The sequence below is a fragment of the Somniosus microcephalus genome, chromosome 14, assembly GCF_052327205.1.
Source record: "Somniosus microcephalus isolate GS21.2 chromosome 14, FLI_Smic_1.0, whole genome shotgun sequence".
Classification (NCBI taxonomy): Eukaryota; Metazoa; Chordata; class Chondrichthyes; order Squaliformes; family Somniosidae; genus Somniosus; species Somniosus microcephalus.
The window spans coordinates 70124288-70151915 of NC_141000.1; the positions used below are offsets into that span (position 1 = coordinate 70124288).

The window sequence follows — 27628 nt, forward strand, 5'->3', positions numbered from 1 at the left end:
AGTTTTGTATTCCCGGTTTTAATTTACCAACCCAAATTGGACATTTTCTGGTGGTGCAACTTTAAAAAGCGGGGGCAATTGTTTATTAGATTCTGACTGGTGACACCAGTCTCACCAATCAAAACAGCAAGAAATAGCTGAAGGAATTAGTGAGGAGGCACCAAGTTTCTTTGATGCTGCCTCAGAGGCCCTGGTGCAAGCAGTGGACAGAATTAAGGACACCTTCACCTAGGGACCATGCAAACCTGCACTTGAATGGAGGCCTCGGATGAAGATTGGGGCGACTGTGAATTTCCCTCTTGGTAACAAACATGAAAAATCAGCTTCAACAATGCTAAATGTAAAATGCAATTTTTTAAAAAATTCCAAGGTTATAAAAAAGTTAGTAGAATGACTAATTTGCATTTAAGCACTTTTAATTGGATTCAAGCACCATAATCTGATATTTTAAAGACATGTATAATATTGTCTATGATACGTGATACCTGTACATTGGACTTAAATGTGCAGGAACATTTTAATATGCAGTTGGTGTTGCACTACTATATTCTCACAAAAGAGAGAACTGGGATGGGGAGCATTGCTATCACTGAGAACGGAGTTAATAGATTGTACACACTGCAGTTCAGACAGCTGGACAGCTCAAGGTTTTTTAAAGACTTCCCTCCTGTACTTTCGGCTGCCTGTGTCCTAACTCGCACCAAGTCCCGTTCACCCAGCACCCCTGTGCTCGCTGACCTACATTGGCTCCTGGTTAAGCAATGCCTCGATTTCAAAATTCTCATCCTTGTTTTCAAATCCCTCCATGGCCTCGCTGCTCCCTATCTTTGTAATCTCCTCCAGCCCCACAACCCTCCAAGATATCTGCGCTCCTCTAATTCTGCCCTCTTGAGCATCCCTGATTATAATCGCTCAACCATTGGTGGCCTTGCCTTCTGTTGCCTAGTCCCTAAGCTCTGGAATTCCCTGCCTAAACCGTTCCGTCTCTCTACCTCTCTTTCCTCCTTTAAGATGCTCCTTAAAACCTACCTCTTTGACCAAGCTTTTGGTCACCTGCCCTAATTTCTCCTTATGTGGCTCGGTGTCAAATTTTTTGTCTTTTAATACTCCTGTGAAGCGCCTTGGGACGTTTTACTATGTTAAAGGCACTATATAAATACAAGTTATTGTTGTTGTTGTAAATATATATTTTTTTGTAAAGGGGAGAAATTATCATAGTTAAAATTCTCCAATTTTATCTACAAGGAAAAATGTTCTGTTTGTACATCCAGCTTCCCCCTCCCCCACTTGAGCCTGTTAATAGACTTTGTAATGACTGGGTACAGCAGAGATCAAGTTGTTAGGAGTTAGAACTACAAGTGTTAAGGTTTAAAATAGTAAAATGACAAATAATAGAGGTTGGAGGAATAAGGTTCCATTTTAAAATGAACATCCCCGGCAGCAGCGGCGAGAGGACAAAGAGCGGCCCGGGAGCGGACCTGAATTAAAGCCTCGGCAGTGGCGAGAGGATAAAGAGCGGACCGAGAGCGGACCTGAATTAAAGCAGCGGCGAGGCTCCGATTCAAAAACAACATCAAAGAGTGATGTCACAGGAGAGCAGGTAAGTGATTGGTTGGTGAGTATTACAGCTTTTTTTTGCTCACTAAGTTAGGGAAGGGGGTTAAATTAAGAGCTGAGAAACTGTAACTTGCTAGTACTTATTAAATTAATAACTTAAACTAAATAAAATAATCAAACAATAAACCTAAAATATCGATTGAATAAAATCTTTCACTAATTAATTAATAAATAAAACAAGGTTAGAGATGGCAGGGCAGGTAGTGTGTCATAACTGCAGCATGTGGGAGTTTGTGGAGAGCATCGCGATCCCGAGCAACCATATCTTCAGTAAGTGTCTGCAACTCGGGGAACTTCAGCACAGAATTGTTGAGCTGGAGTACGAGCTGCAGACATTGCGATGCGTCAGGGAGGGGGAGAGTTATCGGGACACTTTGTTCCAGGAGACAGTCACACCCTTTAGGTTAAGTAGTACTTTAGAGTTCGTCAGTGGTCAGGGACAGGAGGGTGTGACTGCGAGTCGGGAAGGTATGGGGGCCCAGAATGTAGTGCTGGAGGAGCCTCAGCCCTGGGCCTTGTCCAACAGGTACGAGGTACTTTCTACCTGTATGGATGAGGAAAAGGACTGCAGGGTGGATGGGCAAACTGACTACGGCCCTGTGGTACAGGGGGCCATCCAAGTGGGGGGGGAGAAGGAAGGAATGTGGTAGTAGTAGGGGACAGTATACTGTTCTCTGCAGCTCTGAAAGAGAATCCCGAAGGCTGTGTTGCCTGCCCAGTGCCAGGGTTAAGGACATCTCCTCACGGCTGGAGAAGAACTTGGAGTGGGAGGGGGGAGGATCCAGTTATCGTGGTCCATGTAGGAACCAACAACATAGGTGGAACTAAGAATTAGGTTCTGCTGAGGGAGTTTGAGGGCTAGGGTCTAAATTAATAAGCAGAACCACAAGGGCAATAATCTCTGGATTACTACCTGAGCCATGCGCAAATTGGCATAGGGTCAAGCAGATCAGAGAGGTAAATGTGTGGCTCAAAGAGTGGTGTGGGAAAAAGGGGTTTCAATTCATGGGGCATTGGCACCAGTACTGGGGAAAGAGGGAGCTGTTCCGTCAGGACGGGCTCCACTTAAACCGGGCTGGGACCAGCATCCTGGTGAATTGAATAACTAGGGCTATGGATAGGGCTTTAAACTAAAAAAAAAAGGGGGGGTGGGGGTCACGTGAGGGGAAATTTACAAATCTAAAGAGAAAGGTCAAGGCAATAGAGCAGCATAGTGATTTAAGTAAAAATAGGCAGAGTGTGATAGGAAGGGACAGAGAGTTTAATGGTAGACGTGCAGCAGAGAATAAGGTCAAAGCAGGGAATAATGGTCAAAAAATTTAAATTAAAAGCCCTTTATCTGAATGCACAAAGCATTCATAACAAAATAGATGAACTAGTAACACAAATATAGATAAATGTGTTTGATCTAATAGCCATTACAGAGACGTGGTTGCAAGGTGGCCAAGGTTGGGAACTAAATGTTCCAGGGTACTTGACGTTTCAAAAAGAATGGAAAAGGAGGGGGGAGTAGCCCTGATAATAAAGGATGACATAAGGACAGTAGCGAAAAAGGATCTCGGCTTGGAAGATCAGGAAGTAGTATCAGTATGGGTGGAGATAAGGTATAACAAGGGGCAGAAAACACTGGTAGGAGTAGTATATAGGCCCTCTAATGGTAGCTATACTGTTGGACAGAATATTAAACAAGAAATAGTAGGAGTATTAAACAAGAAATAGTAGGAGCTTGCAACAAAGGTAATGCAATAATCTTGGGGGATTTTAATCTTCATATAGACTGGACAAATCAAATTGGCAAAGGTAGTCTGGAGGACGAGTTCATGGAATGCATTCGGGACAGTTCCCTAGAACAATATGTCATGAAACCAACCAGGGAACAGGCTATTTTAGATCTTGTATTGTGTAATGAGACAGGGTTAATTAGCAATCTCATAGTAAAGGATCCTCTGGGGCAGAGTGATCATAATATGATAGAATTTCACGTTAATTTTGAGAGTGACTTGCCTAAGTCCAAAACTAGAGTCTTAAACTTAAATAAAGCCAATTACATAGGTATGAGGGGAGAGTTGGCTAAGGTAGATTGGAAAGATAGATTAAAAGGTATGGCAGTAGGTAAGCAGTGGCTAGCATTTAAAGAAATATTTCATAATTCTCAATAAAAATACATTCCATTGAGAAACAAAAATTCCATGGGAAAAGTGACCCAACCGTGGCTAACTAAAGAAGTTAAGGATAGAATTAGCCTGAAAGAAGAAGCTTATAATGTTGCAAAGAATAATAGTAAGCCTGAGGTTTGGGAGAGTTTCAGAAACCAGCAATGGATGCCAAAACATTGATGAACTGGGAAAAAATAGAATATGAGAGAAAACTAGCAAGAAATATAAAAGAAGATTGTAAGAGCTTCTACAATTATGTAAAAAGGCAGAGAGTAGCAAAAGTAAATGTTGGTCCCTTGGAGACTGAGACAGGAGAAATTATTATGGGGAATAAGGAAATGGCAGAAACGTTAAACAAATATTTTGTATCTGTCTTCACAGTAGAAGACACAAAAAGCATACCAAAAATGGTGGGGAACCAAGTGTCTAATGAGAGTGAGGAACTTAATGTAATTAATATAAGTAGAGAAAAAGTGCTAGAGAAATTAATGGGACTAAAAGCCAACAAATCCCCTGGACCTGACGGCCGACATTCTAGGGTTCTAAAAGAGGTGGCTGAAGAGATAGTGGATGCATTGGATTTGATCTTCCAAAATTCCCTAGATTCTAGAATGGTCCCAGCGGATTGGAAGGTTGCAAATGTAACACCGCTATTCAAGAAAGGAGGGAGAGAAAAAACAGGGAACCTCAGGCCAGTTAGCCTGACATCAGTCATCTGGAAAATGCTGGAATCCATTGTTAAGGAAGTGGTAACAGGGCACTTAGAAAATCATAACATGATTAGGCAGTCAACATGGTTTTATGAAAGGGAAATCGTGTTTGACAAATTTATTAGAGTTTTTTGAGGATGTAACTAGCAGGGTAGATAAAGGGGAACCAGTGGATGTAGTATATTTGGATTTCCAAAAGGCATTTGATAAGGTGGCACATAAAAGGTTATTACACAAGATTAGGGCTCATGGGGTTGGGGGTAATATAGTAGCATGGATAGAGGATTGGTTAATGGATAGAAAACTTTTTCAGGTGGCAGGCTGTAACTAGTGAGGTGCCACAAGGATCAGTGTTGGGGCTTCAGCTATTTATAATCTATATTAATGACCTAGATGAAGGGACCGAGTGTAATGCATTCAAGTTTGCTGATGATACAAAGCTAGGTGGGACAGTAAGCTGTGAGGAGAACACAATGAGTCTGCAAAGGGATATAGATAGACTAAGTGAGTGGGCAGTAAGGTGGCAGATGGAGTATAATGTAGGGAAATGTGAGGTTATTCACTTTGGTAGGAAGATTAGAAAAACTGAATATTTTTTAAATGGTGAGAAACTTTCAAAAGTTGGTGTTCAGAGAGATTTGGGTGTCCTCGTGCAAGAAACACAGAAAGCTAGCATGCAGGTACAGCAAGCAATAAGGAAGGCAAATGGCATGTTGACCTTTATTGCAAGGGGGTTGGAGTATAAGAGTAAGGAAGTCTTGCTACACTTGTACAGGGCCTTGGTGAGACCACACCTGGAGTACTGTGCACAGTTTTGGTCTCCTTATCTAAGGAAGGATATACTTGCCTTGGAGGCGGTGCAACGAAGGTTCATTGGATTGATTCCTGGGATGAGAGTGCTGTCCTATGATGAGAGATTGTGTAGAATGGGCCAATACTCTCTGGAGTTTAGAAGAATGAGAGGTGATCTCATTGAAACACGCAAGATTCTGAAGGGGATTGACAGGGTAGATGCTGAGAGGTTGTTTCCCCTGGCTGGAGTGTCTAGAACTAGGGGGCATTTTTTTTAAAATTCCTTTTATGGGATGTTGGCGTCGCTGGCAAGGCTAGCATTTATTGCCCATCCCTAATTGCCCTTGAGAAGGTGGTGGTGAGCCACCTTCTTGAACCGCTGCAGTCCGTGTGGTGAAGTTACTCCCACAGTGTTGTTAGGTAGGGAGTTCCAGCATTTTGACCCAGTGATGATGAAGGATCGGCGATATACTTCTAAGTCAGGATGGTGTGTGACTTGGAGGGGAACTTGGAGGTGGTGCTGCTCCCATGCACCTGCTGCCCTTGTCTTTCTAGGTGGAAGAGGTCGCGGGTTTGGGAGGTGCTGCCGAAGAAGCCTTGGTGAGTTGCTGCAGTGCATCTTGTAGATGGTAAACACTGCAGCCATGGTACACTGGTGGTAGAGGGAGTGAATGTTTAAGGTGGTAGATGGGGTGCCAATCAAGCGGGCTGCTTTGTCCTGGATGGTGTCGAGCTTCTTGTGTTGTTGGAGCTGCGCTCATCCAGGCAAGTGGAGAGTATTCCATCACACTCCTTACTTATGCCTTGTAGATGGTAGAAAGGCTTTGGGGGGGTCTGCAGGTGAGACACTCGCTGCAGAATAGCTGGTCTCTGACCTGATCTTGTTGCCACAGTATTTATGTGGCTGGTCCAGTTAAGTTTCTGGTCAATGGTGACTCCCAGGATGTTGATGGTGGGGGATTCGGTGATGGTAATGTGATTGAATGTCAAGGGGCGATGGTTAGACTCTCGCTTGTTGGAGATAGTCATTGCCTGGCACTTCTGTGGCTCGAATGTTACCTGCCACTTATCAGCCCAAGCCTGAACATCGTCCAGGTCTTGTTGCATGCAGGCATGGACTGCTTCATTATCTGAGGAGTTGTGAATGGCACTGAATACTGTGCAATCATCAGCGAACATCCCCATTTCTGACCTTATGTTGGAGGGAAGGTCATTGATGAAGCAGCTGAAGATGGTTGGGCCCAGGACATTGTCCTGAGGAACTTCCGCAGCGATGTCCTGGAACTGTGATGATTGGCCTTCAATCACCACAACCATCTTCCTTTGTGCTAGGTATGACTCCAGCCAGTGGAGAATTTTCCCTCCGATTCCCATTGACTTCAGTTTTACTAGGGCTCCTTGATGCCACACTTGGTCAGATGCTGCCTTGATGTCAAGGGCAGGCACTCTCACCATAGTCACATAGTCTCAGGATAAGGGGTAGGCCATTTAGGACTGAGATGAGGAGGAATTTCTTCACTCAGAGGGTTGTGAATCTTTGGAATTCTCTGCCCCAGAGGGCTGTGAATGCTGAGTCTTTGAGTATATTCAAGACTGAGATAGATAGATTTTTGGGCTCTAGGGGAATCAAGGGATATGGAGATCAGGCAGGAAAGTGGAGTTGAGGTCGATGATCAGCCATGATCTTATTGAATGGGAGGGGCCGTATGGCCTACTCCTACTCTTATTTCTTATGTTCTTAAGAAAGGAATTTGGGGGGGATTATGTGACATAATTATTTCAGCAGATTAATATGTTAATCAGTGGTTATTTGAGCCAATCACCATAGGAACAATTCCATGATCCCATGATACTATCACCATTCCATCTCTTCACCTCCCCATTCTACTGTCCCTCTCTCCTCATCACCTTACCCCTTTTGTCTTCTCCACTGAACCTCTGCTTCCCCTCTTTGCACCTTGCTGCTTTACATATAGACTGAGCAAACCAAATTTGCAGTAATAGTGTGGAGGACGAATTCATGGAATGTATGCAAGATAGTTTTCTAGATCAGTATATTGAGGAACCTGGGTGTCCTTGTACACAAATCACTGAGAGTTAACATGCAGGTAAAGTAAGCATTTAGGAAAGCAAATGGTATGTTGGCCTTTATTACAAGAGGATTTGAGTATAAGAGTAAAGACGTCTTACTGCAATTATATCTTATTGAATGGCGGAGCAGGCTCGAAGGGCCAAATGGCCGACTCCTGCTTCTATTTCTTATATTCTTATGTTCTTATGGTTCTTTGCCCTAAACTACTTCTGTATTCCCCCATGTGCCCTATCTCCCTCTCCACCTTTACCCTGTCACCCTCATTTTGCCAGTATCCTAATCATAAACCCTTTTGCCATAGTAGTCTCCCTCGCTGGGCCTAGTGACTGCTCTTTGACAGTTTCCCAGCACTGCCTGGAAAATTGACTCGTTACTTTTTAAATCGCTCATAGTGCTTATAATGTATTTTCTGGTAAAGCAGTTAGGAGCACCAGCAGGTCCGAGAGCAAAGGACAGGCCATGCTGAGGAACACAGGCAGGGAGAGGAAAGCATGCAGGCCACAGCAGCCAAACGTAGGATAGGATGGGGAGCTTGGGGCTGAGGAGACAGCCCATGCTAGCGATTGCTTTAAAAAGTGAACAGCCGGTAAACCAGCAAAGATCAAGCCTAGGAGTAGTTAAGCAGACAAGCCGCATCGACGAGCAGCCAGCCCAGGTGAGCAGCAAAATGTAAGTAGCAGGGGCGGAGTAACGGGAAGCAAAGATCTTTGCCACAAGGAGCAAACAGCATAGGAAAAAATAGAAAAAGTAAAACGTTACCAAAATGGGCCTGGGAAAGAGCAATGCCACCTATTGCTGGGAGGAACCAACCTGGTAGATGCAGTTTAGAGGCGCAGTACCCCAACCTGATGTTGGGGGACTAGCTTATACAGCTCCAGATGGTCAACTCTCAGTAAGCCCTTTTCAAAGCTGTAAAGCTCAGACCTCTGACACTGGAGATCAGCCCTTCTCAGAACTGCCTCCCTTGTGTATCAGTAACCATGAGTGGACACAGTACTCAAGGTGCGGTCTGACCAGAGTACTGTCGTTTCAGTGTGACTTACTCTGACTTCTATTCTACTGTTTTGCCTGTATAGTGCAGCATTTAATTGATTTTGTTCATCGCTATTCTGCATCGGTTGGACATGATGATCATTGAATGTATTAAAACCCCTATATATTAAATTTAAACTGCTATTGTTCCCTCTCCTACTTACATATGTTGTCCAACTTATCTTTTTGTTCCTATGCTGTCTCCTCAGATTAAACTGCCCCTCCTAGTTTGGTCTCATCTGCATATTTGACAATATGGGGCACCCCACTCACACCTCCATCCCACCCTGACATAACTCTTGTAACAAGTACCTGCTTTCTACCCTTCAGCCAATTTCTTACCCATTTCCTAGTTTTACCTTGCATCCCCACTGTTTTAAACTTAACTAGTAGCCTTTCATAGGCTACTAAATGTCAATTTTTTTTTTAAGTCAAGGCACCATGTTGTAGACTTTATCATAGTCCACTTGGGATGTCCCTTCCTCAAAAACAAAATCTGGCACGTTGATCAGACAGGAATTTCCCCTCTGAATCAACATTGTCTGTTGTTTTGCTAGGTTATTAACACAAAGGTAATCCTTAAAATCATTTCGGATCAGAGCAAAGCTGTGTAGCCCTATCATATCCTGTCAAAACATTTTTAAAATTTGTTTATGGGATGTGGGCATTGCTGGCAAGGCCAGCATTTATTGCCCATCCCTAATTGCCCTTGAAAAGGTGGTGGTGAGCCGCCTTTTTGAACCACTGCAATCCGTGTGGTGAATATACTCCCACAGTGCTGTTAGGTAGGGAGTTCCAGGATTTTGACCCAGCGACAATGAAGGATCGGCAATATATTTCCAAGTCAGGATGGTGTTTGACTTGGAGGGGAACTTGGAGGTGGTGGCGTTCCCATGCGCCTGCTGCCCTTGTCCTTCTAGGTGGAAGAGGTCGCGGGTTTGGGAGGTGCTGCCGAAGAAGCCTTGGTGAGTTGCTGCAGTGCATCTTGCAGATGGTACACACTGAAAATGGTGGTAGATAAACAGGTAACTAATAGCAGGAGGATGCTCCATGAACATCCCCGTCCTCAATTATGGTGGATTGAAACCAAAATATACTCTCATCACTATTTTGATTTAATAAAAAGCAAAAAATATTGCAGATGCTGGAAACACAGTCAATAACAGACAAGAAATTATTTCAGATATTGAAAAGTAGGGAAGTTATGCTAAACCTGTATCGAACCTTGGTTAGACCACACTTAGAGTACTGCGTACAGTTCTGGTTGCCATGTTATAAAAAGGATATAGAGGCACTGGAGAGGGTGCAGAGAAGATTTACAAGGATGATACCAGAAATGCGAGGGTATACATATCAGGAAAGGATGAACAGGCTGGGTCTCTTTTCTCTTGAAAAAAGAAGGCTCAGGGGTGACCTAATAGAAGTCTTTAAAATTATGGAAAATGTTGATAGAGTGGATACAGAGAGATTGTTTCCACTTGTGGGGAAGAGCATAACAAGAGGCCATCAATAAAAGATAGTCATCAAGAAATCCAACAGGGAATTCAGAAGAAACTTCTTTACTCAAAGAGTGGTGAGAATGTGGAACTCGCTACCACAGGGAGTGGTTGAAGCGAATAGTATAGATGCATTTAAGGGGAGGTTAGACAAGCATATGAGGGAAAAGTGAATGCTGATAAATTTAGACGAGGAAAGACGGGAGGAGGCTCGTGTGGAGCATAAACGCCGGCATGAACTGGTTGGGCCGAATGGCCTGTTTCTGTGCCGTATATCCTAAGTAATCCTATGTAATATCTCATCCTTCAGCGGATGAAGGGCTAACTTGTCTATTCTGACCACAGTAGTTAATTGACCTGTTGAGTGTTTCCAGCATTCCCTATTTTGGTGGAGTAATATTATGCAAACAGCACATGGATATTTACATGCATAACCACCACTAACAACATGCATGTCTATAGCACCTTAAAGATGGAAAACCCTCCCGGGCGCTCCACGGAAAAGGAAGGAGCTCAGGTAACTTTAGACTCTCCTTTTGGCCGCCTGCCTTTTCTGCAGCCTGGAGGAGTCCGTGTTCCATGTATATAGAGAATGTGAGAGGTTGCAGCCCCTTTCATTATTTGAAGGGGCTGCTCCTCGACTTTTGGCTGCACTTCAGTCCCACGCTCCTGCTCTTTGGTCACCCGATGCGGAGGGTGAGCGGGCAGATCGGAGGACCTCCTCGTAGGACTGCTCCTGGGCCTGGCGAAAATAGCCATTAACACTTCCAGGCAGCGGGCGGTCGAGGGGGTCGTGCGGCCCTATTGCCTGCCTCTCTTCTGCGGCCATGTTCGCGCCCGGGTGGCCCTGGAGATGGAGCACGCGGTGTCCGCCGGCACACTTGAGGCCTTCCGCGACCGGTGGGCGCCGGGGGGGCTGGAGTGCATCATCAACCCGGACAACCAAATTCTAATTTAATTTGTTAAGTTTTATTTAATGTTTTCTTAAGTTACAGTCGATTTGTTCAATCACCCCCACCAGAAAGAGTAGACTCTCCTTTCGCAGCTGTTTGCCCAGTGGCACTTAGTACGTCACCGACGTCTGACTGGCGCTTTCATTGCATCAGCTATTGGATCGGTTGAGCAATAAAACTCAGCTCCGAGGGGAAACGATCACTTTCAACACTTGCGGCAGGCACTGGTTGGGTGCAGACCAGTACACGATCCGAATCAAAAATGATGATCTTTACTTTAAGGAACCTTCTGGGGCGCTCGGTTTCACTGAGCAACAAGTGCCCCGTGCGCCCATTCCGGTGAGTTTTACTTTAATCCATGTGATTTATGTGAAGAGAGAATTAACCCAAGAACATGGATATTCGGGGGCGGGGGTCGTGGCTGAACTCGCTTCTTACTCTCTTATTACACCACTCCAGTTTAGGTGCTTTATCTGTACGGGGTCCCTTTAATAAAGTATTTTGTCCAGCTTATTAAGTTTGAGATTTTTCTATCGCGATGATTGTAACAATCTGCACCATAGGCATTGGATCCGAGCTGCAGGGTTTCACCAGTGTGCGAGATCAGCAACACCACAGTCTTTGGGCTTTTTAAAGGAATCTGGACGGCGCAGGACAACAGCCAGGCGGTATCCAGTTACAAGTCTCTATCCTTGTTTCGTTAAAAGTGTCACAGCTTTCAAATTAAACCTTAAAATATAATTACATTGTAAGCGAAAATGTATTAAAGGGTCATAGTCTGTTTAAAAAGCGTACGAGAAATCTTATTTATTGGCCCAAAAAACACACAGCTTTGAATTGCTTGTAGAAATGCTATGGTGCACCTTGGGCCAGAAATTCCAGAACGGGGCTTGCAGCGCGTGCAAGCCCCGTATTTGCACTTACCCCGCGCTCCTGCCAATCAGCTCCAGGGACGCCTGCACTTCCAGAAACTGAAACAAGAAATAACAACAGAAAATGCTGGAAAAACTCAGCAAGTCAGGCAACATCCGTGGAGAGAAATTTGAGTTGACGTTTCGGGTTTGACCCTTCTTCAAAACTGGAGAGAAAAGGAACTAGATCGAAGGCAGGGCTGCGATCGGACAAAAGAATAAAAGAACCAAAAGAAGTAAAAGAGATTAGAAGCTAGACGAGATGGTAATAGGCTGTGATTAGGTGTAAAGTGTACTGGCAGGGCAAAAGATAGCTGCCAGGTGTGAGAGAGAAACAAAAGGAAAGGGGGGGGGGAAAGGAGTGGAAAAATATAAGTGAAACTGAAATGGGGGCCGAGCTTATGATCTGAAATTGTTGAACTCGATATTGAGACCGGAAGGCTGCAGACTGCCTAATCGGAAGATGAGGTGCTGTTCCTCGAGTTTACGTTGAGCTTCCGTGGAACAGTACAAGAGGCCAAGGACGGTGAGGTCCGAGTGGGAATGGAGCGGTGAATTGAAATGACAGGCGACCGGAAGCTCGGGGTCACCCTTACGGACTGAACGGAGGTGTTCCGCAAAGCGGTCACCCAATCTGCGTTTGGTCTCCCCAATGTAGAGGAGACCGCATCGTGAGCAGCGAATACAGTATACTAGATTGCGAGAAGTACAAGTAAATCGCTGTTTCACCTGGAAGGGGTGTTTGGGGCCCTGGACAGTGGGGAGGGGGGAGGTATAGGGGCAGGTGTTACATCTCCTCCGCTTGCACGGGAAGGTGCCAGGCGAAGGGGAAGGGCTGTTTGGGGTGATAGAGGAGTGGACTAGGGTGTCTCGGAGAGAGCGGTCCCTGCGGAATGCTGAAAGGGGAGGGGAGGGGAAGATACGTTTGGTGGTGGGATCACTTTGGAGGTAGCGGAAATGCCGGAGGATGATCCGTTGAATGTGGAGGCTGGTGGGGTGAAAGGTGAGGACAAGGGGAACCCTATCGTGGTTCCGGGAGGGAGGGGCAGGGGTGAGGGCAGAGGTGCGGGAGATAGAACTGACACGGTCGAGGGCAGTGTCAACCACGGTAGAGGGGAATCCTCGGTTGCGGAAAAAGGAGGACATGTCTGAAGCACTGGTGTGGAAGGTGGCATCGTCGGAGCAGATACGGCGGAGGCGGAGAAACTGGGAGAATGGAATAGAGTCCTTACAGGAAGCGGGGTGGGAGGAAGTGTAGTCCAGGTAGCTGTGGGAGTCAGTGGGCTTGTAGTAAATATTGGTCGCTAACCTATCCCCAGAGATGGAGACGGAGAAGTCGAGGAAGGGAAGGGAAGAGTCAGAGATGGACCATGTGAAGGTGAGGGAAGGGTGGAAATTGGAGGCAAAGTGAATGAAATTGTCAAGTTCGGGGCGAGAGCAGGAAACGGCACCGATACAGTCATCAATGTATCGGAAAAAGAGGTGAGGGAGGGGACCCGAGTAGGACTGGAACAAAGATTGTTCCACATAGCCCACGAAAAGGCAGGCATAGCTAGGACCCATGCGGGTACCCATGGCAACACCTTTGATTTGGAGGAAATGAGTGGAGTTAAAGGAGAAGTTGTTCAATGTGAGAACCAGTTCAGCCAGGCGGAGGAGGGTCGTGGTGGATGGGGACTGGTCGGGCCTCTGTTCGAGGAAGAAGCGGAGTGCCCTCAGGCCATCCGGGTGGGGGATGGAGGTGTAGAGGGATTGTACGTCCATGGTGAAAAGGAGGCGGTTGGGGCCAGGAAACTGGAAACTGTTAAAGTGGCGGAGGGCGTCCGAAGAGTCGCGGATGTAGGTGGGAAGAGACTGGACAAGGGGAGAAAAGATAGAGTTTCTCCGCCTCCGCCGTATCTGCTCCGACGATGCCACCTTCCACACCAGTGCTTCAGACATGTCCTCCTTTTTCCGCAACCGAGGATTCCCCTCTACCGTGGTTGACACTGCCCTCGACCGTGTCAGTTCTATCTCCCGCACCTCTGCCCTCACCCCTGCCCCTCCCTCCCGGAACCACGATAGGGTTCCCCTTGTCCTCACCTTTCACCCCACCAGCCTCCACATTCAACGGATCATCCTCCGGCATTTCCGCTACCTCCAAAGTGATCCCACCACCAAACGTATCTTCCCCTCCCCTCCCCTTTCAGCATTCCGCAGGGACCGCTCTCTCCGAGACACCCTAGTCCACTCCTCTATCACCCCAAACAGCCCTTCCCCTTCGCCTGGCACCTTCCCGTGCAAGCGGAGGAGATGTAACACCTGCCCCTATACCTCCCCCCTCCCCACTGTCCAGGGCCCCAAACACCCCTTCCAGGTGAAACAGCGATTTACTTGTACTTCTCGCAATCTAGTATACTGTATTCGCTGCTCACGATGCGGTCTCCTCTACATTGGGGAGACCAAACGCAGATTGGGTGACCGCTTTGCGGAACACCTCCGTTCAGTCCGTAAGGGTGACCCCGAGCTTCCGGTCGCCTGTCATTTCAATTCACCGCTCCATTCCCACTCGGACCTCACCGTCCTTGGCCTCTTGTACTGTTCCACGGAAGCTCAACGTAAACTCGAGGAACAGCACCTCATCTTCCGATTAGGCAGTCTGCAGCCTTCCGGTCTCAATATCGAGTTCAACAATTTCAGATCATAAGCTCGGCCCCCATTTCAGTTTCACTTATATTTTTCCACTCCTTTTCCCCCCCCCCTTTCCTTTTGTTTCTCTCTCACACCTGGCAGCTATCTTTTGCCCTGCCAGTACACTTTACACCTAATCACAGCCTATTACCATCTCGTCTAGCTTCTAATCTCTTTTACTTCTTTTGGTTCTTTTATTCTTTTGTCCGATCGCAGCCCTGCCTTCGATCTAGTTCCTTTTCTCTCCAGTTTTGAAGAAGGGTCAAACCCGAAACGTCAACTCAAATTTCTCTCCACGGATGTTGCCTGACTTGCTGAGTTTTTCCAGCATTTTCTGTTGTTATTTCGGATTTCCAACATCTGCAGTATTTTGCTATCGAACTGAAACAAGAATCCCGGGCAGCGTATGACGTCACGCCGCCCAGGAGTGCAGCCAGCGCGGACCCAGGAGCGTGCAGTGTAAGTGAGACACGCCCCTTGAGGTCTCAGTTTCACTGGACACGCCCCCAATGTTTCTGTCAAGCTGCTTTGCTTTTTTACATGCAAAGCAGCAGTTTAAATAGGTTTTTGGAAGTTTTTTCAAGATTTTGGTAACTTTTATAAAAAAATTTAAATGTTTACATTATTTTGAGTAATCTGAAGTAGTTTTAAAGAGAATTAAAGCAATTTAAAGACTTTTAAAAGCCCTAAAAGAATTTTTTTAATTCCATTTATTTATTTAGCAATGTCGTCGTCATACGTGTCTTCACACTGTTCCCTTTGGGGAACTGTATGAAGTGGTGGAAGGATTTATGGCCGTGATTAACGCTCATTCCGTGACCGTAACCATCTTTGAACCAGCCATTAGGGCGGTTAGTCCTATGGCGGGAGGGTTTTACGGGCTCCCACAAGCTATACAAGGAGGGGGGGCCACCCACACCCACGGACGCAAATATCCCACTGGATGTCAACCCAGAATTTAGAGCCGGAGCTCCGACTCCACTTGCCGGGACTGTCTGGAGCGGGGTTCGAAACCCTACCCTGATCTGGCCCAGCGGCGGGGATCCTACCGCTATGACAAACGCCCAATCCGATTAGCAACGTGAAATGGCAGCATAGGGCTCCAGTCACGGGGAGGGAAAAGGCGCAGGAAACGTATGGGTGTCACCTTTTGTGCGGAGTGTGCCTTTTGCGTAGCAGTAAGCATCCCCTCCGCTGGGCCAGAAGGAGTGGGGTTTTGAACCCCACTCCAGACAGTCCCGGCAAGTGGAGTCGGAGCTCCAACTTTAAATTCTGGGTGGACATCCAGCGGGATACTTGCGTCCGTGGGTGTTGGTGGCCCCCCCCCCCCCCCCCTCAGATGGGTTGTGGGAGCCCGTAAAACCCTCCCGCCATAGGACTAACCACCCTAATGGCTGGTTCAAAGATGGTTACGGTCACGGAATGAGCGTTAATCACGGCTATAAATCCTTCCACCACTTCATACAGTTCCCCAAAGGGAACAGTGTGAGGATACGTCCGATGATGACCTCTTGCGCAATGCACCTCCTTGGACCCTCAGTCGCAGATGCGAGGGGGCAAGTCGTGCAAGTGTTAAATTTTTTATTTTATTGACATGTAAAATGTTGGCCCAATAATTCCCTTCCAAATGCGCTAGTACGGTCGGGGTACTTACGCATCTGGCCGGATGAAATGCCGGTTTTCAGCATGCACAGTGCATGTGGGGAAAACCGGCATTTCCTGTCCTCTGAACGAAGGGGTTCAGAGGCAGAACGCGTGCGACTGCACATGCAGCGCGTGCGCAGTATAATTCGCCGCTTTCATTAATGCTTTCAGTGAGGTCCAGTCATTACAACTTACACATGAAAAAAGCATGGGTACAGAGGCTGCGGAGGAAGATATTTCTTATCATGGAGCTTCTGAAAGTATGTATGTCTGTATATATTCCTTTGCGTGTTATGTATATATTCCTTTACTTATGTGTATGAATGTATTATTTAATTATGACTTTCACAGAAAGTAACTTATTGGAAAATCATAATTAAAAACATACATTCATAGTAAAGGAATATAAAACATACATACATATACGTAAAGGAATATATGTGGACATACATACATAACTCATTCTCACATTCCATTCACACAGCCACAATTGCTCCTTCTACCTACCGTTCTGAAAATCCTTTAAAAAAAAATTTTACTTTAAAACTTTCTTAAAATAACTTCCCTCCCTTTCCCAAACAAAAATATTGCATTTCAAAAGCTCCACGATAAAATATATCTTCCTCCGCAGCCAATGAACCACTTTACACTTGCTTTTTTTCAGTGTAAGTTCTGAGGACTTACCCTCACGGATTTCATGAATGAAATCCACGAAGTTCACTGCGCAAGCGCTGCCTGTGCAGTCGCACGCGCTCGAGGTCTGGAAATGCCGGCGTTCCCCGCATGCGCTGTTCCTGCTGAACGCCGGCATTTCCAACGGCCAGAAGCGTGAGTACCCCGAGCGCACTCACGCTTCTGGCCTGGAATTTCTGGCCCAAGTGTGACAACCATCACAAATGACCATTGTTCACTTTCCCACCGTGAAGACACTTTGGGAGGGAAATTAGTCTTCGGCGAAGTGCGAAACGGGCGATAGCGAATTGGCAGCCTGTTTTACACCGTGCCCGATTTTCTTTTCCATTTTTGCCTGTTTCACACTTGCAGAAGACCAATTTCATCCCTGTATCATATAACCCCCACCCAAGGGGAACTGCGTGGGTTACATACTGATTGAAGTTTGCTCTGTCTGCTGGCTTTGGTAAAACCAGCGCAAACTAGCAGAAACCCTAGGGCTTAGTTTATTTGTCTGACATTGGGCAAACCAGCGTAAAAGATCGAGGAATTTTAAGTGCAAGTTACATTGATGGTAAATCGAGTTTCCGCGATCTTTAACGCTGGTTTATAAAATGGCCCCGAAATTCGGGTCGGGGGCTTCCCGCTTGCGCGCCGGCCGTTGAGTTGTGGGCCCCCGTGGAATTGCGATCCTGGGCCTCCTCCAACTGCCGGTGTGCAGTGCTTGCGTATCCCAGGGGCGCAGTTAGTTCGATGCGTCCCCTGGGATCACGTGGACCATGGAGAGCCAATGATAGCAGGGAATGCTTCATTCATAAGTTTGACAGGAAGATCTGTCAAACCTATAAATACTGGCCCAGTAATTCCTGTCACAATGCGTGAGTACGAACGGGGTACTCACGCATGTGCCCGGAGGAATTGCCGGTTTTCAGCATGCACAGCGCATGCGCTGAAAACCGGCATTTCCTGTCCTCTGACCCAAGGGTTTAAGAGGCAGAACGCGCGCGACTGCACAGGCAGCGCGTGCGCAGTGAAATTCCTTTTTTTTTTTCCAGAGTTGCCCGAGTGTAAAGGCCTCTGGTTTTTACGCGTGGAAAAACCAGACGTAAGTACTTAGTTTTACAGGTACGTGGTCTTTTAGTACAATTTAGAATTTTTTTTCCCACAAGTTTATTATTTTTAAAGAATTTACAGTAAGGTAAGTATAGTTTTAGACCCTATTTTTTAAAAATTTATTTTTTTCAAAAATTTGATTAATTGTTTAAAATATTTTTTTAAACTTATTTACATAAGAACATAAGAAATAGGAGCAGGAGTAGGCCAATTGGCCCCTCGAGCCTGCTCCGCCATTCAATAAGATCATGGCTGATCTGATCCTAACTGCCAATCCACTATCACAGAACCATCTCCTGAATCTAACAGAATTAGACACACGAAATAGGAGCAGGATCAGGCTACACGGCCCCTGGGCCCGCTCCGCTACCCACAGGGCCATGACCATTCCGAACCTAGACTCATGTCCAAATTCCTGCCCGCTCCCCGTAACCCTTAATTCCCTTTACTTCTAGGAAACTCTATTTCTGTTTTTAATTTATGTAATGATGTAGCTTCTACAGCTTTTTGGGGCAGCATATTCCATGGACCTACCACCCTCTGAGTGAAGTAGTTCCTCCTCATCTCAGTTTTGAAAGAGCAGCCCCTTATTCTAAGACTATGCCCCCTAGTTCTAGTTTCACCCATCATCGGGAACATCCTCCCCGCATCCACCCGATCCAACCCCTTCACAATCTTATATGTTTCAATAAGATCGCCTCTCATTCTTCTGAACTCCAATGAGTAGAGTCCCAATCTACTCAACCTCTCCTCATATGTCCATCTCCTCATATGTCCATCCCCTCATCCCCGGGATTAACCGAGTGAACCTTCTTTGTATGACTCGAGAGCAAGTATGTCTTTTCTTAAGTATGGACACCAAAACTGTACGCAGTATTCCAGGTGCGGTCTCACCAATACCTTGTACAACTGAAGCAATACCTCCCTATTTTTATATTCTATCCTCCTAGCAATGAAAGCCAACATTCCATTGGCCTTCTTGATCACTTGCTGCACCTGCATACTAACCTTTTGAGTTTCGTGCACCAGGACCCCCAGATCCCTTTGCACTTCAGTACTTTCCAGTTTCTTGCCATTAAGATAATAACTTGCTCTACGATTTTTCCTGCCAAAGTGCATAACCTCACACTTTCCAGTATTGTATTCCATCTGCCAAATCTCTGCCCACTTACTTAGCCTGTCTATGTCCCCTTGCAGGTTTTTTATGTCCTCCTCACTACTTTCCCTCCCATCTTAGTATCATCTGCAAACTTTGATATGTTACACTCGGTCCCCTTCTCCAAATCGTTAATATAGATTGTAAAGAGTTGGGGACCCAGCACTGACCCCTGCGGAACACCACTAGTTACTGATTGCCAGTCTGAGAATGAACCATTTATCCCAACTCTCTGCCTTCTGTTAGATAGCCGATTGGCTATCCATGCCAGAATATTACCCCCCAATCCCGTGATTTTTTATCTTAAGCAATAATCTTTTGTGTGGCACCTTGTCAAATGCCTTTTGGAAGTCTAATTACACTACGTCCACTGGTTCCCCTTTATCCACCCTATATGTTACTTCCTCAAGAACTCCAGCAAATTTGTCAAACATGACTTTCCCTTCATAAAACCATGCTGACTTTGTCCTATTAAATTATGATTATCCAAATGTCCTGTTACTGTCTCCTTAATAATGGACTCCAAAATTTTACCTACCACAGATGTTAGGCTAACCGGTCTATAGTTTCCAGCCTTCTGTCTACTGCCCTTTTTAAATAAGGGTGTTACATTAGCAGTTTTCCAGTCTGCCGGGACCTTTGCCGAGTCCAGGGAGTTTTGGAAAATTATTACCAATGCATCCACAATCCCTACCGCCACTTCCCTCAAGACCCTAGGATGTAAGCCATCAGGTCCAGGTGATTTATCCGCCTTGAGTCCCATTATTTTACTGAGTACCACTTCCTTAGTGATTTTGATCGTGTTTAGCTCCTCCCCCCCCCCCCCCCCCCCCCCCTTTAGCCCCCTGTTTGTCCAGTGTTGGGATATTCTTAGTGTCTTCTATTGTAAAGACTGATATAAAATATTCATTCAGTGCTTTTGCCATCTCCATATTTCCCACCATTAATTTCCTGGTCTCATCCTCTAAGGGACCAACATTTACTTTAGCCACCCTTTTTCTTTTTATATAACTATAACTTTTTATAGTTAATATAATCAGTGGGATGTTTTTTAAAATTTTATTTAAAGTTTAAGTAGTGTTTTGGCAGCCCATACTTTTCATGAGTTTGACAGTTCTTACTCTCAAACTCATGAATGAGTTTCCCCTCCCCTGATTGGCTGCACAGTGCTCACCTGATCCCAGCCGGCACATCGCACTAACTACGCCGCTGGATCAGGTAAGCACATCGCGCCGACATCTGAACCGGGCCAGTGACAGGAAATGCAAGCAGGCCCGGGCTTCAGATGTCGGCGCGCCGGGTGAGTACACATCGGGGGCTTGCACGCGCGGCAAGCTCCCGATCCTAATTTCAGGGCCATTATAAGCCCCAAAACATCACTAAAACCTCAAATAATTTTTTTTTTAAATCACATTTTTAAAATAAACTATAAATGACATGAAATAACTATTTTAAACAATTAAAATTTTTGAAAAAAATAATTACATTTTCTAACGGGGCTAAAAATAAACTTACCTTTCTTTAAAGTATTTAAAAATAATAAACCTGTGGAAAAAATGTTTTAATTAATTCACCACTTACCTTGTTAAAAGCAGGCCTTGCGACTGCTTTTTACATGTCTAAGTTCTGGAGACTTACCTTCCCGGAGAAACCTGGAAAAAAACCGTAAGTTCAATGCGCACGCGCTGCCTCTCCCGCGCACGCATTCCACCTTTCAGGGGAACGGAAGTGCCGGTTTCCCACGCATGCGCAGTGCATGCACGAAACCGGCACTTTCGTTGGGCCTACGCGTGAGTACCCCATGCGTACTCGCGCGTTGGGACCCGAATTTCTGGGCCATTGTGCTGGAAGTTGCCCCCCCCCCCCCCCACCCCACAAAACTGGGCTCGCCCCCAGATCAAAATACTGAGCATGCCGACTTTCCACTGATTGCGCCCGTTCAAGAAGGCTCTTCAAATTAAGCTTGGGGGGGGTTTTTTAGGTGCAAAGGCACTAGTTGGCACGTTTTAAGTTAAACTATATAATTTACTCAAACTGACTACTGTACAGCAATGAAACTATTAAATGGTTCAGTATAGTTTTTTAAAGTCATTTTCAGTGATTTAAAATCAGTTTACTTACAGGTGGTGGACTAGACACTCCTATTAAAAATTCTTTTTTTTGAAAACTCATTTTCAGCTGTATTAATAAAACTGCAAGAGGTTAGTACTCTTAAACACATCAATGAATATTTTTTAGTGCAAGGTGGATAAAATAAACAATGACGTTCTATTACGCCGCTCAATTGTGCTGGCTCATGGAAGATTCTATGTTTGTGATTATGCAAACCTGACCTTGAGTTCTTGGTGCTGTCACTGAAATGGGAAAATTCAGTTTTCCAGCATTAACATCCCTCCCCTTGATTTAAAAAAAATAAGAAAGTGACCTTCCATCATATCTTTATGTTGTTAAAACTGACAGCAGAATCCTAGATTTTCATTGGTCTATGACTGTGATTTTATGAATGTAAATGCAGAGAGGTGGCACACAGACTGCTGATGTGAGGTTAACCGGTCTGTAGTTCCCCGTTTTCTCTCCGTCCTTTCATAAATAGCGGGGTTACATTTGCTATCCTCCAATCTGCAGAAACCATTCCAGAATCTATAGAATTTTGGAAGATGACAACCAATGCGTCCACTATCCCAATGGCCACCTCTTTCAAAACCCTAGGATGTAGGTCATCCAGTCCTTGGGATTTATTGACTTTTAGTCCCATTAATTTTGCTAGTACTGTTTTTTTACTAATAATAATTTCTTTAAGTTCCTCATTCTCGCCACACCCTTGGTTTTCTTGCATTTCTGGGAGTTTTTTTTGTGTCTTCCTCCGTGAAGACAGAAACAAAGTATTTATTTAATTTCTCTGCCATTTCCTCATTCCCCATTATAAATTCTCCCGTCTCTGACTGTAAAGGACCTACATTTACCTTCGCCAGTCTTTTCCTTTTCACATACCCATAGAAGCTTTTACAATCCATTTTTATATTTTTCACTAGTTTGTGCTCATATTCCATTTTCCCTTTCTTTATCAATTTCTTGGTACCCCTTTGCTGATTTCTAAAAGGATCCCAATCCTCGGGCTGACTGCTTTTTCTGGCAACTTTATAAGCTTCCTCCTTTGGCTTAATACTAGCTTTAATTTATTTTGTTAGCCATGGTTGGATCACTTTTCTTTTTGGGTTTTTATGCCCTAGAGGAATATGTGTTTGTTGCAAATTATGCATTATTTCCTTGAGTGTTGGCCATTGTATGTCCACCTTCATACCTTTTTAGTGTAGTCTCCCAATCTACCATGGCCAACTTATCCCTCATACCCTTGTAGTTTCCTCTGTTTAGATTGAAGACCTTAGTTTCAAATTGGACTACATCACTCTCAAACTTAATGTAAAATTCAATCATATTATGGTCACTTGTCCCTAAAGGCCCCTTTACCACAAGATTATTGATTAGTCCTTTCTCATTACACAGTACCAGATCCAGAATAGCCTGTTCCCTGGTTGGTTCCTCCACATACTGATCCAGGAAATCATCTCGCATGCATTCCAAGAATTTGTCCTCCACACCATTAGTGGTAATTTGATTTGCCCAGTCAATATGTAGATTAAAGTCTCCCATGATTACCGTATTAATCTTGTTACATGCACTTCTAATCTCTTGATTGATACTGTGCCCTACATTACCATTTTGGTGGCCTGTACACAACTCCCACCAATGTTTTCCGCCCTTTGCTGTTTCTTAGCTCCATCCAAACTGATTCCAGTTCTACATCACGACCTGATCCTTGTGGAGTTGAGAGAGAGATCAGCCATGATCTTATTGAATGGCGGAGCAGGCTCGAAGGCCTACTCCTGCTCCTATTTTTTATGTTCTATGTTCTTTTCCTGATTGTACTTCCTGTAGGGGGTTGCTGGATAGCAGTGTCTCAACTGATAGCTGTGTTGCCTGCCACAATTGAATCGCCTGTTAATCTATTTAAGCTCAGAAATGAAAAGTGGACCTGGTTGAGATATTGAAGAGCTGCCATCACCCGTGAAATTGTACACCAGCAAAAGATAGCTCCTTCGGTGGGGAGGAGAACGCTCTGTTAATGCAGCAGATTGGCCAGCTTAATTTTATTTCCTGCTGCATGTAAATGGCACCATGGCTGCCAATTCAATTAAAAAAATGGCATTAAAATCAATGTGAGAAAAATACCTGGTGTCATCTGACTGAAGTGTAGAGAAAGAGGCTTGAAAATGCCTTTATAATTTAGACGATCGCTAGCAGATGAGATTGAGATTTTTTTTTAAATTAAATAGTTAGGATGGAATTTTTAGGCACATCAGAACCAAGTTGCATTGTACCTCGAATATTGATTGTTCCTCCCTTCTTTAAAATTATGGTTTTATTAAAAAGGGAGATCAAGTAACCAAGGAAACATCTATCATGTCCGTATTGCATTTACATATTAAACCTTGAAGAGTTTAATCTTTAAACTGAACTTGTCATTACCAATCAGTTGCGTAAATCATATTGCTGGAGTTTATAGGCTTTCGTTTCATACTGTACTGAGGCCCAATAAGTCTTTATTCTGATAGCAAAATACTGTAGATGCTGGAAATCCGAAATAACAACAGAAAATGCTGGAAAAACTCAGCAGGCCAGGCAACATCTGTGGAGAGAGAAATAGAGTCAACGTTTCAGGTTGAAACTCTTCGTCAGGACTGAAAAAGCACAGGAAATGAAACAGATTAAAAGGCCAGTTTGAGGGCTGGGAAATGGGGATGAAAGAACAAAAGAGAAGTGAAGAGACATTAAGAGGTATTCAAAACGAGACGAGATGGTGATGGGACTAGTAAAGAGATAAAAGACGGCTCTAGATTAGGTGTGAAATGCGCTGGCAGAATGAGAGACAGCTGTCTTTATTCTAAATAACAACAGAAAATGCTGGAAAAACTCAGCAAGTCAGGCAACATCCGTGGAGAGAAATTTCTCTCCACGGATGTTGCCTGACTTGCTGAGTTTTTCCAGCATTTTCTGTTGTTATTTCGGATTTCCAACATCTGCAGTATTTTGCTATCGTACTTGTCTTTATTCTAGTTCTGTCTGGTGGCCATAGTAATGACTTGTGGAAATGTAATTGGGGAAAAGAAATTGAGACAAATAGGAAGATGCTGGAAACACAGGTCAGTTGGATTCTAAAGACAGAAAAAGACCAGAAATCCTTTGGCCAGTGTTAGCCTGCCTTTTTCTCTCTCTACAGATCCATGTCATCCGCCGTCTTTAACAGTATTTTCTGTTTCTGTAATTAAATGTGATCTGTTTTTAGATGCTCCCATTAAGGCACAGAATAAATACAGGCATGTTTGACTAAGTTCAGGGTTATATTTTAATGTAACAGAATTCTTTGGGTTGTGATTGCAGATGTGGACAGGCTGTGCTAGGTGCTAATGCTCTGAAAGGGCGTCACCTGTTGACTCTCAAAGATTTTAATGGTGAAGAAATAAAGCAACTATTGTGGACAGCAGCTGATCTGAAAATGAGAATAAAACAGAAAGGAGAGGTAAATGGCAGGATAATAGCATCACTGATACTACAAATTCCTTTGATGTATAGATTCACTAAGGTCTCCTGTTCTTTTGAGTGGTTTCCTCTCTGTTTTTCTTTCCAGTGATGCCATCTAGCCAGGCTATGGTACAAAGTTGAGTGTGGTAGGTGCTGTTCCATGATTGGTCAGCCATCTATTCTGAATTGGGTTTTAATCTACTCTCCACTAGGAAGAGCAACATGCATCATTCCATCCATCTTCTTGGTCTGGTCAAGAACAATAAGTTCAAGTGAGAGAAAGCCCATCCACTTGAATTGTGACTTGGCTTGGGAGACCTGCACGTGATACCTTGAGCTCTAGGAAAAGCTGCCCTCATAAATGAAAACACTTTCCCCTGCCCACTCTTGTATAATTCAACACAGAGGTCAGAACTCCAAAATCTTAGCTGAAGCAATTTAGATTTAACTATATATGGATTCTTCCAACCTTGGGCACCACTAGTACCTGTTCCAGGTGAGTTCAGTGACAGACACTGTGACAGATAACTCCTAAAGCTCATATAAAACTGATTTGAAAGTAAAGTTTGAGTTGGGATTCCTCTCTTGCTTTTCACCATTTCTCTAGGAATTTTGAGGCCTCCCAAGTCCAGCAAAATACAATGTATTGCCAATATTTGCTGATGTTTCTGGTATGGAGATGTTGTGGCTGTAGTAAAAGCATCTAATCATATTTTGCTTTTGTTCCCCTTTGTGGATTATAACAGATACTCCCTTTGCTTCAAGGGAAATCCATTGCCATGATATTTGAAAAAAGAAGCACCAGAACAAGAATATCTACAGAAACAGGTGAGAGATTCCTCTCCAAAAAAAAAAGGTGGTGACCATTTTTAGAGGGACTGTATGCATATTTTACAGCAGATCTTTCTAGTTGCACAATGGCGATTTTTTTTTTTTTTTTTTTTTTTTTTTCCCCCCCCCCCCCCCCCAAGTTAAGAAATACTTAGGTGAAGGTCCATAATCCAGACACCAACAGTGAGTAGAAAGAGTACCTCCCTAAATACAACGATTCAAGTAAAATTAATGTCTTTAACATAAATGAAATGGAAGTTTGAGACTGAATAATAAAACTCAAAATAAAATAAATCTTGAGGTTGAGTGGTATTTATTCCCAAGTACTAAGAGAGATAAAGTCTGAGATTTGTGAAGCAAATGTTATGAGGAAGTCAATGAACACTGGACGGTACAAGTAGATTGGGAACAGGCTAACATGGTACCCTTTTTAAAAAGGATGACAAACCAGGATGACACTACACACCCATTGTTGAGAATTCCTCGCTTAAAGCATTATGGACTCCGAGTAAAACCTGGCAATGAATCAGAAATTTGTTGAAGGACGGGAAGCAGTGGGTACTTGGTTAGAGGAGTTGCATCAAAGTTGGGGCAACTACAGAGTTGGGTACCCAGAAGGACTGCTACTATTTTTAGATAATACCAAACTAGATAGGGTAGTTGAATCTGAGGAGACAGCTCAGGAACTACAAAATATGTAAATGTGAAAATCAATAGCAGATAAACATAATTACAGATGTATGTAAATTACTACACATAGGGAAAGATGGCTGATATGAGGACTTCTAGAATTGTGTTGATCCATGAATTATGTCAAAATATGAAGTTACAAGAGATTGCGATTTTAGTAGACGACTTCTTCTGTCCTGAAGGTATTGACTGCTTGCTGAGGTATGGTTCTTTTAGGCGCTAGCTGCCCTCTGTTCCCAAGTAACCATTATTCATATGTGGCCCTTGTTGGCAGGCTATACAACTGTGATGGTCACTTGACATCCAGACATGCACATTTTGCAGCAGAATAATTTTCAGAAGCAGGAAACATGGCTGAATTTTTTTCCCCTCCCTAACCCTAGGGCCTCGCAGCTAATCGTGGCAATGCTACCACTGCCCTACCTGATACCCACTAACTCAGCATAGGCCAGGGATTGAACCTGGGAATTTTTTGATTTATATGGCTCTGATAAAAACAGTCAGAATTCAGGCAATATTTTTGTAATCTTTGTAAATTTATTTTAGCAACACAATGTAGTGCATATAAAATGTTCTGTTCATTTCCACCTGCTATCCCTCTGCACGTGAACTCACAAAATTGGCTACTCAGCCATTTAGCTCACCACCATTCAGGGTCATGAAGGGACTGCAGCAAGTACATCAATTTTTTACTTGAGTTGCTCTCTTGACCTTATTTCTTCTAAAATGCTGACCACCCAACTTCCCTTCAGGCCCCCATGCTAGCTCATCTTGTTAATGGTTCCCTCTCTTCTGGTACAGCCCACCCCCCATCCCCTCCCCGTCAAGTATCTGTCATCACCCCCTTCCTCAAAAAAATGACCTTGGCCCCTCCGTCCTTGCAAACTACCTCCCCATCTCCAACCTCCTTTTCCTCTCCAGTCCTTGAACGTGTTCTCACCTCCCAAATCCTTTCCCGTAACTCCATGTTTGAACCTCTTCAATCTGGTTTCCGGCTATGCCACAGCACTGAAATGGCCCTTATCAAAGCCAGAAATTACATCCTACGTGACTGTGACCATGGTAAACTATCCATTGACACGTTTGACCACACTCTCCTTCAATACCTCTCCTCCGTAGTCCAGCTGGGTGGGACTGCTCATGCCTGGATCCATTCTTATCTGTCCAGTCATATCCAGAGAATCACCTTCAATGCCTTCTCTTGCTGCTCCCGTACCATTACCTCTGGAGTCCCCCAAGGATCTATCCTTGGCCCCCTCCCATTTCTCATCTATATACTGTCCCTCAGCGACGTTCTCTGAAAACACGTCAGTATCCGCATGTCTGCTGGCAACACCTAGCTCTACCTCACAACCAGCTCTCTCAACCCCTCCACTGTCTCTGATTTGTCACACTGCTTAGCCGACATCCAGTATTGGATGAGCAGAAATTTACATCAATTAAATATTGGGAAAGACCAAAGCCATTGGTTCTGATATTTGCGGGGGAAACCCCCTATGGCAGGATCTCATTA

At 44.5% G+C, this 27628-nt stretch overlaps 1 protein-coding gene across 2 annotated transcripts in view; it reads left to right on the forward strand.

Moving 5' to 3' along the window:
* Positions 1–10994: 10994 nt before the first annotated feature.
* Positions 10995–27628, forward strand: part of otc (ornithine transcarbamylase) — a 110284-nt gene continuing 93650 nt past the window's right edge. The window contains exons 1-4 of one of the 2 annotated variants that reach the window (XM_086006630.1): positions 10995–11187; positions 11412–11516; positions 24454–24592; positions 25341–25422. In XM_086006630.1, the coding sequence (XP_085862756.1) occupies positions 11111–11187; positions 11412–11516; positions 24454–24592; positions 25341–25422 (403 nt within the window). In that variant the 5' untranslated portion in view covers positions 10995–11110. The remainder of the gene's footprint in view (positions 11188–11411; positions 11517–24453; positions 24593–25340; positions 25423–27628) is intronic. The other variant, XM_086006631.1, reaches the window with a different exon arrangement.